This window comes from Sinohyriopsis cumingii, chromosome 5, assembly GCF_028554795.1.
Source record: "Sinohyriopsis cumingii isolate HCF-2022 chromosome 5, ASM2855479v2, whole genome shotgun sequence".
Taxonomy (NCBI): domain Eukaryota; kingdom Metazoa; phylum Mollusca; class Bivalvia; order Unionida; family Unionidae; genus Sinohyriopsis; species Sinohyriopsis cumingii.
Window position 1 is genome coordinate 41,919,363 of NC_142965.1, and position 17,483 is coordinate 41,936,845.

Here is a 17,483-nt window from a genome sequence, read left to right on the forward strand (position 1 = left end):
AAGAGGGAGGGCTAAAGGGGGCTGAATTCACCTTTAATATTATATGTGGGCTTTCTGGGCAGCATGGTTGACAAGCCTTGTCTCAGTGCTACCTCAGTCAAAACATGTTTAGCCAATCAAATCCTGGCAGCATGCAGCTTTTTTTTGGTAGCTACTAATCCACTCAGTCTGATAGTCCAGCTAAAAGTTCGCAACAATGCAATCACAAAGGAAATTTGGACCGGAGTAAGCATAAAGCTATCTGATTCTCCTAAAGCAGAATGGTCCACGTATTTGTTGAGAAGGTGTGACCTTTCAAAACCACAACTCCTAAATGAGGGATTTACGCCTAGATTTCCTGTTCGGTATGAGAGTTCTATGTCGTCCTCCATATAAACACAAAATCTCAAATCAAGTATACAAAAAGAAACTAAGCATTTTGGACACAAATTACTCAAGAACATTCTGCGGCAATATTTGCTGATCCCTTCAAGCACTTCCCACCCACCCCACCTTCCCATTCTATCCAACATAATATTTTTGCTTAGTTACAATGAAAACAATTGGTCCTTTCAGAATGATTTGCCAGTTGACGCATCCTTATGTCTGTCTCAAAAATAATGGTATCTTTTTCTGCAAAACATTCGATTCAGTGTAAAACCGTAGAACATACAATAATGTTCATTACGAAACTTGATGGAGGTTGAGTTATAACTAAAAGAAAGACACAATATCTTTAGAATTGTTGCATTATGTCACACTATATGATGTAGATTCAGCTGTCAGTGTTAACTCTACACTATTGGAGATTGCTTCTCACAAGTTCAAGCGGTACATATTCTGGATTAATATACTGCTTTTGGATTCCAGCTATATACATGTAGTAAGGAGAAATTGGACACATTCTTAATGCTCCTGGATCAGTACAAATTAGTGCCCTTTGTAAATTTATATGCTTGACTAAACATAAATATTTCAATTTTAAATTGCATCAGACAATTATGGACAATTCATAATTTTTTCATGCACAACATCACCAAGTCACTGGATATAAGTATACTTTTTAATCTTGTTTCAAACAAGGAAACAATGGTAGCTCATAATCCAACAGCCATACTTTTTTTTATTGCCACCATTCTGCATTCTCTTCTTGACTTTATTCATAAAACTAACAAGGTTGTAAAAAGCAGCCATCTTAAAAGAGTTATTGTTTTATTATTGACATTTATATTGAACAAGATATTGTTTTTTCAGTTTACTTGAAACATTAGTAAGCACTACAAACTCTCTTCTCTCCAATTATTTTGATAGTTTACCATTAAGAATTGAATCAATAAAACATTTCACTTGCTTTTAAAAACAGAAATTTACGTATCTTTTGGTCAACGCTTAGTAAGTAATTGTATACTTGTTCTGATTGAATGATGGAACCAAAGTGAGATTGAGAAAATAAAAATCTTTCTTTGAATTTATTTTCAGGAGGAAGCAAATATCAAATGAACTTGCAAACAATTTAATAAACAGCTTTCTGTCAATTTAAATTAAAGAAAGAAAAGAAAAGAAACAAATCGCTAATTACACAGAATTCCCCATCACTGTTATGATATATAAATATTACACTGCCAAATTTAAGTCATAAATTTAGAAACCAGAAATGGACATATACAAACATTCAGCATATCTACCTACGGGGAATTGTCCAATACATCTGGAAAGCTGAGTTGACTTTATATAGTAATACATTTTGGATGTTGCACTTAGGTGATTTGTGTTTAACTTCCAATTCCACTTAAACAAATAAAAGAAAATTATCAATGCAAGGTTTCTCTTAAGGAAGATCCCAACATAGTGTATACCCAACATCTTCCCAGCACATCCAGAATTCTATCACTAGATGGCCTTGGGACTTCCCTTTATTGCACCTATACACTCAAATGATACCCCCACCCCTCTCCATCCATCTCAGAGGTCATGGCAAGAGCATTGCTTAGGTGGCGCTCACCAGATAATATGTACTTTTGAGAGAGTGACGTATGTAAGGTGAAGTAGTTCGCATTTAAAACATGCACAGTGGAGACAATATTTGCATACCTCTATGCTACATTAATGTAATGTGGATGATATTTCTTTTGGATATTGTACTTTTGGAAATTTTACATGATTTAAGCACACTGCTAACTAAAATGACTGCTCCCTTGTGTTAAAAAATCAGTCTGAATTAGTCTAAAGTACACTATACATAGCAGCTATTAAAATAGGGAAAATGAATTTTGCCAGACTAGACAATACCAGCTTCTGAAAGTGCAATGAATGAATTACCAAATATAAAAAACATAAAAAAAGTTATTGGCTCTTTTTTATACAATTTACCTCTGAAGTTCAGGAAGTGAAAATGACCAAGTAGAGCTAACACTTTTTTGAAAGGTGCACATTTGAAGTAAGGCCAAGCTGTATACTCTATAACTCATAGTACACCCATCAATCATACACCAAAATAAAGGGAATTAAAGGTTCTTTGCATTAGACCTAAGATATACAAGGTCTTTTTTAAATAGCCAGTATAACCAGTGAGGAAAGCCGGGGACATTCTTTTTCTTTAAAATCCTAACCCTATGCAAAATGCGAAACTGTATAGCGCCACCTTATACAAAGTGCTGACAACAAAGGCTGTAGATTTCACAACCATACTGGACTGCAGACTTCAAAGTGCTGACAACAAAGGCTGTATATTTCACAATCATACTGGAGGGCAGACTTCAAAGTGCTGACAACAAAGGCTGTATATTTCACAACCATACTGGACAGCAGACTTCAAAGTGCTAACAACAAAGGCTGTATATTTCACAACCATACTGGACTGCAGACTTCATAGTGCTGACAACAAAGGCTGTATATTTCACAACCATACTGGACTGCAGAATTCAAAGTGGTACATACATTCAATTTGGTAAATTCAAGTTATCCTGAGACTGATACCACCCAGACTTGAATGCCATAAAAACCAAGAAAAATAACCCAACTTAAGCAAGAACTATACAAGTCTGTGCAGACAATGTGAAAACCTTCAAACATTAATGAGATTTTAAGATTAAAATATTAAATAGATCTTAGAATGTCATCCTGAAACTAACATATCTATTCATAAAAATATTTTCAATACATAAAAATTTATCACATACATGTATGTGGAATCGTTACTGAAGGTTGGACTAATAAGAAACTTTATTTTGTATCTTGTTTATTGTAATGAATTACAGATTCCTAAATTCATCAAATGTTTATTTTAATTAATTACATTACATCATTCTATATTGAAGGAATGTTGACCAACATAGTGTTATTCTAAGTAGACTTCATTCATAGGAAAAGGAATGCAATTTGTATCTGTTTATATAGTAATGATTTTGATTTGGTGTAGGGAAATATTTTTTTTGATTTTATTTTCTTTGTTGTGGTAATGATTTATTTATTTAATATTTTTAACTATCTGGAAGTTCCATTTGATGAACTTGCGTGAAAACATAAATTTAACTTTTATGTCAACTTTCAAGTGTGTGTGTGTGTGTGTGTTAAGAGAGATAACAAAGAAACTAAAATTTTATCAAATTTAAGTAAGTGCAATCATTGAACATCCAGGTTTGAGGCATGGTACTTCAGAATTTCAAACAAATAAAGTCCAGAAATTTAATGGAACACCTCTGAACACCATGCAGTATGACATACATATATGTTATTGGATCTTTGAACTTAATAAATTGATCTGGTAGAAAGTATCTTCTTCAAACAATTCAAATCAAATTTATTTGTATAAATATTGCACAATGTCATTAAAATGTCTGACACAATTAAATACAATCTTTTTATTACTAAAATGGTCTCTTTAAAAGTTTTAACTAAGAAAACAAAAAACAAAAATTGAAATATTTTTTGCTTTTAATGGCACTTTTATAACACATTATTGACTACATTATTGACAACACACCAAGGTAGCGCCAACGTGGGTATGTGAGAAAGCTTGCCAGTAGCTTCAAGAGGGTCAGTGGTTCTTTCTGGGGATTTCCCGGGTTCTTCCTCCATCATTAATACTGGCCACCATGTATAGCCTATCGTGTGCTGAAAAATGGCATTAAACCCTACAACAACATCCAAGGTAGCTGACCCAAGCAGGCCTGAGCAAGTATTGAACCCAGAACTCTTAGATTTTGAGTCCAATGCTCTACCTAATGATCTACCTTGCCTCCTTCCTTTCTGTAACAAGAACTAATAAAATGAAAATAATTTCTCTTAGATTTGGGATTCAATTACTGCCAGAGAGAGGGTAAATGTTAAATGACTGCATACAGAAATTTTTGACTGGTGACAGAGAGAGAAGCATAAATCTCACTGTTTCTTTAATAAGTTGCTGATTACAATGGTTACAATGCACTTTAATTTAAGAGGTAATTAATTATAAAAGGTGAGGCAAAGTAATCAGCAAGCAGGTAACAAGACATTACCCATCACCCAGCCACATAATATAAATAGGACTTGAATAGCCGAACATTATTTTGCAAATGCATGAAAGTATATAACATATATATATATATACTTTACCTATATGCCACCAGTTATCATAATTGAAATTCCAATAAACCCTTTAATTATCACATATTAATTTATGTGTTAATCATTATGTAGTTCACACTGACTTAACTTCATTTAGCCGTGAAGTGGTATTATTCATCATTGGTTAGAGACCTAGGTAGTTTCCAAATTCATATTGTTTAACTTGGATTAATTTTCATTGAATATTTGTAACATTTTCAGTACAAATTGAAAATAACATGGAACTAGTAAACACACACACACATATGTATGTATGTATGTATGTATGAATGTATGTATATATGTATGCATGCATGCATGCATGCATGTATGTATGTATGTATGTATAACAGTTAATTTTATAATTTTATACATAATACGATGATGAGTAGACAAAGTTATGTTTTATCAGCTGAAGTGTCATAAAAAAATTAACTAATACACCCACAAATTATACAACAACACTGTACCATTGTTTAGGACAAGGACAAGTTTTACATGCAAGTGAACAAAAGTGGCATAGCAATTATGAAATCAAGTCACATCTGTCTAAAAGTTTACACATGGCATATGTTAAATAAAAAAAGTTAAACTGTTAAGATTGAAATAAGTGTCACAAATTTTGGGCTAAATACTGTCACAGAATTCTCTGTAGTAAAAGCTATGCATTATAGTCAAATAAAAACTTACTCTGATTTTGTTGCCATGTACGGCATTACAACTTTATTTTCAACTTTAGCTATTGCAACATACTAAGCTCAGTTCAAGTTCATCTGATGTTGCATGAGCAAAGTGCTTGCAGTGGGAAACCCCAATGACCTCAAATTCTCTGGCTGTTGACTTCACCATAACCAGGTTACTTAAGAGTAAAGTCTGACTGTAATATCACAACACAATGAGTTTTGTTAGGAAGCTGTCCACTTTACAGATAGCTTCCTGAACAAAATAAAAAGTCTGCAAGGCATAATATCGTACAGCAGGCTCTGCCTAACCTAACCAGGTATTCATTCTGTGTTGGAAAATGCATACACCAATAAGCTTTACAAGAGCACTCTTCAGCTGTAAATTTACATTCTTCTGTGATCTGTTTTTTATGATGCAATTGTTATATATACTGGATGTTTCAGAATTTATTCTAATTTACAGTCAGATCTATGTCATATAACGCCATGTGATCAGTATGTTTCTAATTACTCATATTTTTATAAATAGACAAATTAATTTCATCCATACGTTGCATGCAATAAAGCATAGTAATGTTTGAGTTCTTATAGTTCAACTAGATTATTCATTAGGTACTGATTCAGGTACAAATATGGCTGTTACAATGATAATCATGTACAGTAGTTCTGATGAAATGATCTAATGTGTAATGAAGCCAATTCATGAGGACACATGCATAATGTATTGTATTCATGCTTGACCATGGTAGTCATTAAATGTTTAGCTATTTTTGTGACCAAGTCACAGAACTTTGTGGGGATTTGTGTCATCTATATGCTGTGGTCGACGTTGAGGTTGGCTCAGAGGATGGCATTGAGGCTAGCTCAGAGAATGGTATTGATTTACTCGCATTGATGGACTAAAGTTTCAGAACCAAAGGTTCTGCAGGCAATAAGGAGGCCCTCAAGAGATCTTTAGACAGACTGTAAGGAGTGAGCCATACTATATTCAACAAGAGCTGTGGAACCAGAAATACTTCATGATCATCATCTGGATGCCACAAGATACATGTTCCATTTTTGAATCAATATTATTCAAAATTGCTATACAAGTGAAATCAATAATTGATACATCCTACATGTGGATGTTACTGTTGTATGTTTAATGCCTTTGTCAGCACATGGAGGCCAGTACATCTTGAGGAGGAAGAACCTGGGAAAACCCTGGAAGAAACAGTGACCCACAGGCAAGCTTTCTTACATACCTCCATTGTCCAAACCCAAGACTCAAACACAAGCAAACGGATGTTAAATGTCAGACGGATGTTAAATATCAGTGATCTGTTGAAGCAGGCACCTTAGACCACATGGCTACTTGGGACAACCTTCTGACAGAATCATATATTGTTCACATTTGTGTACAAATCCAATACTTTGATGCCCTTGGTGATAAAATCATGTCTTGCTCATATTTGTGTATAAATTCTATACAATGAACATTGATGGTGATCACTCAATACATCAATTTTATTTTTCGTTCATATGTTCCGTATGTTCATTCTTATTTGATTACTCATTTATATTACATGTTCTAATTAGTTCATTTAGGAACAATATCATTTCATTATATCAGCTGATGGTCTCTGTGTGCATCTCATTAAGGAACAATATCATTTCATTATTATCAGCTGATGGTCTCTGTGTGCATCTCATTAAGGAACAATATCATTTCATTATATCAGCTGATGGTCTATGTGTACATCTCATTAAGGAACAATATCATTTAATTATATCAGCTGATGGTCTATGTGCATCTCATAAAGGAACAATATAATTTCATTATATCAGCTGATGGTCTCTGTGTGCATCTCTCATTGTTGGAATTTATGTGCACTAGTTTCTGTGTCAGATTCATTCATTATTCAATTATAAATATACATCTCAACTATTAAACTGCTTCACTAAATCCAATCCCAAATCGGCTTCATCCTGTTACAGAGATAAGTTTAATAAAGTGTAAATCATACATAAAAATTATTGTTGGTGTCTTATTTGTAGCTGAGAATGTATTTTTTTAATATATTTATTTATTTTTGGCATTTTTTAACACATTATATGCTGCATCATTTCAAGGAGCTAAGTGCTTTCCCCAAAAACACTGAGGCAGCAGACCCAGTCTGGCCTATACAGGTATCAAACCTAGAAACTTTGGATTAAGAGTCAGATGCTCCACCAAATAAGCTACCATGGTTCCCTTGTCTCAGAAAAAAAACAGAATGAGGAAAAAATGTCTAACTGGCTTGTAGGTAAAGATAACCATTAGAAATTGATACATGTTTATATTCATAGTTTTTTCAGCTTTGAAAATTGTTCCTTACAATTATTCCAATCACTTTTTGTTGACTATGAATCTTTGTTTATGTTATATCAATAAGACGAATCAACTGTTACAACAACTTCCCTTCAAAATAATTTTCACCATTTAGAATGTCAAGAATAAAAAATTCAGACTGAGAAAAAGATGTATGACTTTTCAGCATTTAATACTGATGAAACATCTCATATATACATGTATATACATATTGGTTAGAAAAACATATTACTACAGAACATGCTTTGTGTGAAAGACAAATCTGACAAAACGTAAAAAATTATATGTGTATTATCATTGCAATCATGTAGACAGAACTACATTCATGAATGTAATTATAAAGTAACATTACCATGCTAAAACAAAAAAAAAAGACTAATTTTTTATATTTACAAAAGAACATTATCAAGGCATGCATTTGATGCAATTATGTTAAAATCAATCAGATATGCAGATGTGGACAAAGTGAATTAAAATACCCTACCGCCAACAGTTTCTCTGGAAAGAGCACAACAGATGTCATGGCTTAACGGTTCAATACAAGTAACTATATCCAAAAGAAACAGTTTAAAATTGTCACATTCATCATAATTGGATCCAGTTGTAACTGAATCCATTTTAAAATTGTCACCTTCATCATAACTGTCTCCAATTGAAACAGAAACCATTTTAAAATTGCCACATCATCAGTGTACATGATCTACTTCAGCTATGTTTAAGTAACTGTATTGATTTCATGGCTAAAGGCCCATCATTAACCCACAAGTTAACAAAGTTTACGTTTGTAAAACCTGCATGCCCCTGCATCAGGTAACAAAATTTACACTGCCACAAGGTACAAAGTGAATTAAAGAAATGATTGTCTCAACTGCCTAAAAGTCTAAAATGACCATCTAAATACCATATATACTTATTTGTAAGTGGAGTCCAACTGCCAACTGTACAGACACAGAGCTGCCATCACATAATACAAAGACTGACCTGGGTCTATGCAGTTTATTAGAAGTAATCAAAAGAACAAACAACACAGATCCTGATCTACTGGCACATTATGCAATGGCAGATCATGGCCTATGTTGATTGCAGTTGGATTCAACTTATAAACAAATACATATGGTAATCGTCTAGCAAAACAAATGAAATCAAAGCAATCCTCTCTCCTAAGTAAAGTGGTCAGTACCATCACCCACATGCTTGACTGTTAAATGTATATATTGTTACAGTCATATACAAAATGTGATGCTGTCATACAATGCAAAGAGATTATTCAGGTGACATAGCGGACCTGATGCCTGAAGTTTCACCCAAATATGTAGAGAAAGAAAAGTTCAATATCAATTTGTGGTGTTTCTTGTTCACGCAGAAAAATATGAAACCTTTCAAATATTAATAGCTTTTATGCTTTTTTTTTAAGCAACTTTGTGTCAATTTAATTATTATTTAAGTCTAAAATTGCGTTTCTATTGAAAAGATTCCTGTAAAAAAAAATTCACAACAAGCTTAAGTGAGACAAATTCTGTGCATTTTCAGCCCAATTATGAGAAGACTATTACACTTTGAGAATTGTAATGCAAATTTGATTGGGGAGTGATTGGGAAGACTAAATGATTAGGATGTGATTGGGAAGGCTAATTGATTGGGAGGTGATTGGGAAGGCTAACTGATTGGGAAAGATAACTGATCAAGTAATATTAAGAACAGAGGACTTGCCCCTGTATATTTAAGTCTCATTTTTTATAGCAACTAATGTTCAATGATACTGTCTTTTGCTACAGCCAAGTTAAACAAATTTGAATCACACAATGAAAATGTTTTAAATTTTCCTTGAGTTTAATGAAAAGTTCTTTTTTTAATTATTTGTACCAAATATAAAGTAAACCACATTTGATTCTTCATATGCTCTAGAGACTAAAGCAACCTCTAACCTAACTATGTCAAAAGCAAATAATGATAATGAAATAGCACAGGAAGTGCATGGATTTTCCCCCATTATCAACAATAAAAGTATTTCATTTACCTTATATACTCACTTATAAAATCAAGTCCAACTGCAATCTGCACAGACCCAGATGATCTGCCACTGCATAATATGCAAGTAGATCTGGGTCTGTGCAGTTTATTAGGAATAATCAGTGGAACAAACAACATATACCCTGATCTGCAGGCTAATTAAATTATGGCCGATCTGGGTCTGTGCAGTTTATTAGGAGTAATCAGTGGAACAATCAACATATACCCTGATCTGCAGGCTAATTTAATTATGGCCGATCTGGGTCTGTGCAGTTTATTAGGAGTAATCAGTGGAACAAACAACATATACCCTGATCTGCAGGCTAATTATATTATGGCCGATCAGGGTCTTTGTTGTTTGCAGTTTCATTAAACTTATAAGTATGTATATATCATACATCGTTTGCACTATTTTCATCTTATTTAAATCAAACATTTTACTGCTAATAGTAAGTGATATATTTGGGAAATTCATAACATGTTTTTTTCTGACATCACATTTCATACTGATTTAATTTGAATGATTTGCTTGATATTGATCTGAAGTTTATATTTATTACATATTATCTAGTGCCCCAGTTACACGCATGTATGACTAATTCAACTAACAATACATCTGATTTTTAAAAGAAAAATAAGCTGGGGAAAAAACAGTCATTAGCATAGACGGCCACAATCAAAGCATTTCTGAAAAACAGAAGGTTCTGAAAGAATGTCACAGATTTATTTGTCTTAGCTTCAAAAAGATTCAACCTGAGTACAAAGAAAATCCACCATGAGGTTTAAGGTAAGCAAATTTATAAACAAAACACTAAATACTTGTGACTGTAACTATGACCTGAAGTAAGTGTTTTGTAGAATTAACCGTCTTAGTTTCAAAAATAATTTTTGCCAAGTATGATTTGAATATATCAAGAGGTTTAGGAAATAAAAGCAAATGGAAAACGACTTTCACCAAAACCTTAATACAAATCTTCTATGACTATGACCTTGATACCAAGGTGAAAGGGCCAAAGAAGCAGGTCATAAAATGAATTCTTTCCATGTAAGAAGAAAATCTATCCATGGGTTCAGGAGATATAAGCGATGAAAAATCTTACCCAAAACCTTAGCATATAATTTTTAAGAATGTGTCTTTGAAGCCATGTTAAATGGGCCAAGACAGCATAAAATGAATTATCTTAGCTTCATAATGATTCATGCCATGTACGATGAGAATCTATCAAAAGCTTTATGATGTATATACAAAAGAAGAAAAAACATTATCTAAAACCTTAGAAAACAACTGACACTACCACTGTCACTGTATGAAATGTGGCTGCCATGTCTTGTTTCTATCCAACATGGGCCTAACAATAAAGTATAAATGCTGGAATATTAAGAACAGAAATCATCAGATACTGAACATTAAAGAAAAGTTAGTGCACTTTTTCCTCCACTTTCCTCTATCCTTCTTGAAATTTCCATCCAAAAACACAAATTAAGTGTATAGTTAAATAAGAGACCTTAAAAGTGGATTATTTTCTTATGTGCTGTAAATCCTATTTTCTTTCCACCTTTCTTTCTCTTTTACAAAAAGCATGTCCATTCTCTAAAAACGTTCATTTTACAAAAAGCATTTTTATTCTATGACATCCTTAAAAGCTGCCACTCAAAACTGTGTATTAAATTTTAATGATCATCAAGAAATATCTCCAGAAGCCTTTCTCTTCAAAATTACTACGATTATTCAGATTACAGCATAATTTGTGATATGCATAAAAATGTTTGTAATTTGTAATAATATTTTCTCTAAGTTAACTACATTATATACGGGCATTCACAATTGTCATTTCTACAGAAAACTGATGTCACTACTCAAAAAAGGATATTTTTACATACATACATACAAACACACACACACACGTACATACATACATACATACATATATACATAGATACATACTAGATGAACTATCTAAAAAGTAAATCTTATTTAATTAAAGAACTCAAGGCCATGCTATGAACACAACAAATTATAATGAAAACAGATATGTTCTTTTGATTTTGAAATATAAACAAAACTGTGAGTAAAATATAATAATAAAAATCACAATAAATAAAACTGGGGCTATTGCATCGAGTTCACTGATCATTTTGTTCTAACAGTGGCCTGCCTTGTTACAGAGTCTGAGTCAGCATTTTGCAAAGATGTGTTACATACTGAACAAATGGTTTCTTGTATCTATGTTATATAAATGGTAAACTTTAAGATGAAAGTAATCCCTACATAAAACTACTAGTGATCGCAGTGTCCCTGTAATGATATCCTGTAATTGTATTAATTATGACAAAAAAGCATGCTTAGACTCATGAAGATAACTGCATATAAATCCAACAGTAGGGCTGCAATTATTGTAACATTTGTGGAACACAAAATATTTGCTGAGATACAAGTTTGCATGAGTGGGTTTAGTTTGCCTCATCTGCCATATAATCAGACGTGTGGTTCATTTAAGCCTTGTGACAATAGAATGAGGTTCATATAAACCAAATGACACATGAATGAGTTTAATATATGCAAAATGACACATGAATGAGGTTCATATAAGCCAAATGACACATGAATGAGGTTCATATAAGCCAAATGACACATGAATGAGGTTCATATAAGCCAAATGACACATGAACGAGGTTCATAAAAGCCAAATGACACATGAACGAGGTTCATATAAGCCAAATGACACATGAAAGAGGTTCATATAAGCCCTACAACACATGAAAGAGGTTGCGATGATATAAAGCATTATACTGACTGGAATAATTTTCTATCTGATGCCCATTTTTTTTTCTTCTATCTTTTTTTCTCTCTTAAGTACTTTATTTCTACCCTGATTGTTTCTAACATGATTTTAAAACAGAAGCTTTTCATAAAGTTTACACATTACAGACATTACCCTAGCCAAGATTGGAAACATTCTGCATAAAACATGACTTGTCTGGAAAGGGTTTGTATGGAATGAAATAAAATTCACATCTCTGTTCAAATATATTTACGTGCTTCCAAACAAGCAGTACTAAATTTCACTCCAAATTGTTCAATTTATTCCAGATTATAGTAGCAGTTTTTGTTGCTCTTCACATGATATAGCACTATTTGAGAGAAGTTTGTGAAAACCACATCCATTAAAGTCATTCTCAATGGGTTATAGTGTGAATAAAATATACCCTCATTATTATACTGTCCATGGTATCCACAGAGTAAACAACCTTATAGTGAGACTGCCTTTTAATGAAGTATATTATAAACAGAATTCACAATGCAACTGAATCCATGACCATACCTGCCTTATAGCAGGAATGGTATTATAATGAGGGACCTTTTAGCGAGGGAGTAAAACTATCTTAATAATCGTCCTCATACTCCTGATCTTGATCCTCAGAAAAAGCATAATCACTGGAATCGTCAAATGTATCAGCAACAACGTGATCTACAATTGGATTATAATCCTTTGTCCTACGCTTCATCTCTCGAACTCTTTGAAAAAATAAGTCTTTGGCATACTGATAAAGTTTTATGTCAAGTCTATTTACATCTAAGATCTTCTTCTTTTGCTCTTCAGTGATTTTTGTCTGGTCACTTCTAGTGACGTTAAATTGCACAAAATCATTGATAAATTTTAAATTGAATGTGTATTCAAACAGTTTCTGAGTATATCTCTGGAATTCTGTGATTCCAAAGAAGGATAAATCCAACAGATTTTCCTTGGCGCTAGCAAGCATCTTTTCATTCCTCTCTTCTTCTGACATTCCAGTTTTATTGTAACAATTAATTTTGCTCAAATTCGCCAGCATCCGAGTTTGTCTATTTCTAGCTAAGTTATAGGGACAGTTTAAGAAGTCATCTAATGATACACCTCTCCAAGATGCATCTTTATAACAAAATGGAACTTCTTCCAGTGATGCTGAACGACCACTGCACTTCAATTCAGCTGTTTTCCAAGTAGCACCTCGTCGTACATGCTTCCACTCACTCAAAAATCGCTTGACCGGATCTCGAAAAATACTGATAAAGTAATATCTGAAATAGAAATAAAATAAAACTGAAAGTACAGACTGAGACACAAAATAAAAGAAACATCATCCAAAACTGATAAAATGTTACTAAACAATTTTAAACTGTTTTCTATTATAAAAATTAACCAAGCAAGAACATACAAATTGAACATGTACACATAATTGGTTAACTGATGCTATTACCTTGCAAGTCATATAGTATCTTCAATTATCTTTAAGCAATTCCTCAAAAAAGTAACCACAGCAGCAATTCAACATGAAAAAACAAAGCTTTCAAAATCTCATAAAAGAATTTTAGGAAACAGTCAATAACAGGTTTTTTGATAAGACCAAAACTATGATCATCATACAAGAGACAACTGATCTCCACATTTTAAACACTTTAGCAAAAATTGTCATTAATGAACAAAATTAATATTCCTTGTTAAGTTTTGAAGACTTCAGAGAAATTTGAAAAATCTATCATTTCGCCTGCAATGTCACAGCAGCTCCTAAAACATGACAAAAACTCCTGTGACCTTTTAATCAACCCATCTCTGAATATTTGACAAGTCTTGATAACAATACACATAAAGAACAGAAGATATTGCACCATTATGCAGCTCTTAACAATTCACCCCCCCCAAAAAAAATTCAATGACCTTTTTATGCCTGCATATATCATCACCATAGATGTGCCATACTACTGAATCTGTTTAAAAGTTTAATATCGATTTACAAACTCATGATACAAGCTTTTTTTCACAAAAGGTATAAGAAAATATGAACTACAATTGTGACCTTTTGATCTCCACACCAACAGCAATATTTATGGAATCTTAACATTGACGTCAATGCATATGTGGCAATAAAATATTGTACTACAAGATCCAAAACTTCAACCATTGACCTTCAAATTAAAATTAAAACAAATGTACCATGTGAACTTGACCTCTAATCTCCTTGGCCTCAATTCTTGGGGTATTTTTACCCCCTCCCCAATGCAAATTCTGATGATGATCCCATCATGACAACAAGATATGTAAATAAATAAACTGAAAGTTGATGTCAGATAGTTGGATGGAGATAGTGACAGCTATGTCCTAACTTTGAAATGTTTCTTATGTATGAATAATAAATGTATACACTTCATATCTGAAACACCAGATTTATAAACGGACGTTATCTATGTCTCCTTTGTTACATCTCAATGAGTATAAACTTGTAATGATGTCAGCTAGAGGAGATGAATGTCACCAATTTTTGTCTGGACAAATTCTCCAGCGTTCTGTCCAATCTCCAGCATTTACAAGAAATGTGTTAATTGTTTGACCATACAAACTCAAAATTAGTGCAAAGAATAAGGGTAACTCTGCATCAGATGGAAGTAACAATTTTATGATTTTGGGGTTCTTACAGTGGGCCAGTGTTGTGGGTACATGTGCACCTGACACAACAAAGTATGGTGGTTGAATCCCATTGCCCTACTTTTTTCCTATGTAATGTTATTTAATTCCCTTGATCTTGTCAAATGCTTCATTTTACATAATCTGAATGCTGTGTGCCCATATAAATTATTATTAAGTTTAATGCCTGACTCAAGATACTGGCTTATCAATTAAGGTGTTGCCTTATCAGTTAAGGTGTTGCCTTATCAATTAAGGTGTTGCTCCTGTAGATACTGTCTGCAGCTTTACAGTAGATGCTAAGGCTAGGGGAATGAAAAACGCCATTGCTGCAACACAGCAATTGTTCAATTTTAATTTTAAAAAATGAGTATTTATGTGGTCAGCTCATCAGCACCGAGTACCAGAAATCAAAATGAACAGGAATGAATTTGCACCAACCTGCAATAATCTAGGCTAGAGATTGATGGGTTCTGATGACAGATTATATTAATTTGGGTTACATAAAAGTACTACACAAAACTATACAAATTAATGAATATATAGTGCGACCAACATGGATGACTGTTTTATTGCCAAAATGTGTGGCCTCTATACAAATTATATCCATCAAATATATAAAATAAAAGTACTTTTAAATTGATATAAAGTTCAAATATTTTTACTTCATAATTTTAAGATGACAAAACTTTCAATAAAATGACAACTCATACCTACTCTGATTGGATGTACAAGTATAAACTTCAAAATACAAAAGTTCAAAATCAAATAATTTCTCAAGACAAAGCATTCTGAATGTATCTACATTTTTGCAACCAATACCACACATACTTAGCAACTAATTTACACAGCGTAAAATCATTAACACGAGTTACCAAACATAAAGTAATTAACACAAGTTACACAGCACAAAATCATTAACACAAGTTTTAGACCTAAACAATTTGTAGTTGCACATGCTTTTATGAAATAGGATGAAAAAAATAACATGTTATTCTTTAGAAGTTTAAACACCCCTATATCAAGATATACTATCAAAGTGAATTATTTTCATTTTCTTTGGCAAATGTGACTTAAATACAAAATGATTTTAAATTGGACTGAAAATGTCTGCAAACTTTATTAGTGAATCAAGTACTTAAATATGGTAATTGACTGATATATTTTTTTTCCTGTTAGTCTTAATCTGGATCAGTTTAGTGCACCATCATAACATCTTTGCACCCAGCAGTGTTGACCTTTACAAAAACGTATTTTTGAAAACATGTATCCATATTAATTTTGAAAAGTTTTCAATTTGATGTTCTGCGGATTCAGCTGTTGTGATTAATATTTGTGGTAATGAATTCTAGTATTTGTTGTTTGTGTGTCTGTGTGATTTGGATTTTTAACGTAGCTTTAACAATTTTTCAGTCATATCACTACAATGTCTGCAGTGTGGCAGTTTACAGTGATGTCTAGCACTGGGGCATCATGCCGCAGACATGTAGCATGATGTCCCACCCAGTCACATTATCCTGACACCAGGCCGACCAGTCCTAACACTAACCTCTTAATGCTGAGCGCCAAGCGAGGCTGCTGTTAGTACCATTTTTGTAAGTCTTTGGTATGACTCAGCTGGGGATCGAACCACCGATCTTCCGCATCTGAGGCGGACGCTCTAACCACTAGGCCACCGGAGTGGTGTTTGTGTGTCTGATGACCTTCTAATTGTTTCAAAGTCTAAAACAAACTGAGACTTTAATGAAGACAGGCCTCTTGGGGCATTGGTTTTTTGAGGATTTAGTTCAGTATATTACCTTCTTTTCCTTGTAAACCCCTCCTTCCTATTCATTGCATCTTCAACACATTCCTTCAACTCTGTCCAGTCAGCATGCAAACCACATGCCCACCCAGTTGAGTATCTGCTGAAAAGCCATATAGTGTTCTTCTTCGTTAAACAATCACATCTTTTTTTCTTTTTCGTACAGACACAAGGTTTGTGCAAATCGAGATTGCGAACTAAATGCCGACCAAGTGTGGTCCCTCCGGTTTTCTGCATATGCAGGAAGACCATAACGTCTGCACCTTCTACATCGAAATGATAATCACGTTCAATTTCAGTCTCTGAAAAATTGTTTTGAGGCAGCGTTCCTCTGAGATAGGGCTCAAAATCTGATTTAGCAAGAACACCGTACAGATCTTTCATTTCATTTACGTGTAAATTACTGAAGTACATGGAAACGACGACAATACAGATGCCTACGAACAGTGTAGTCCAAATGATCTTTCTGTAAATTTTCATGATGAAAATATGAAAACAGGATTCTCAACAATTCTCCAAGCTAAAATCTGACATCTAGATAATTGAAAACGTGAACCGCTATGCAGAATTTCTACAAATCACAAAAAATTATTTAACAATTTACAACAAATTCGTCGAGCTTTATCTGCCAT

General features: G+C 33.3%; 1 protein-coding gene across 1 annotated transcript; it reads right to left on the reverse strand.

The window, feature by feature from the left end:
* Nucleotides 1-7,751: 7,751 nt before the first annotated feature.
* Nucleotides 7,752-17,483, reverse strand: LOC149799022 (heparan-sulfate 6-O-sulfotransferase 3-B-like). Its single transcript, XM_089957967.1, has 2 exons — nucleotides 16,847-17,483; nucleotides 7,752-13,666 (listed from the first exon to the last, which is right to left on the reverse strand). The coding sequence occupies exons 1-2, from the start codon at nucleotides 17,329-17,331 to the stop codon at nucleotides 12,991-12,993; spliced, it is 1,161 nt and encodes a 386-aa protein (XP_089814093.1). The 5' UTR covers nucleotides 17,332-17,483; the 3' UTR covers nucleotides 7,752-12,990.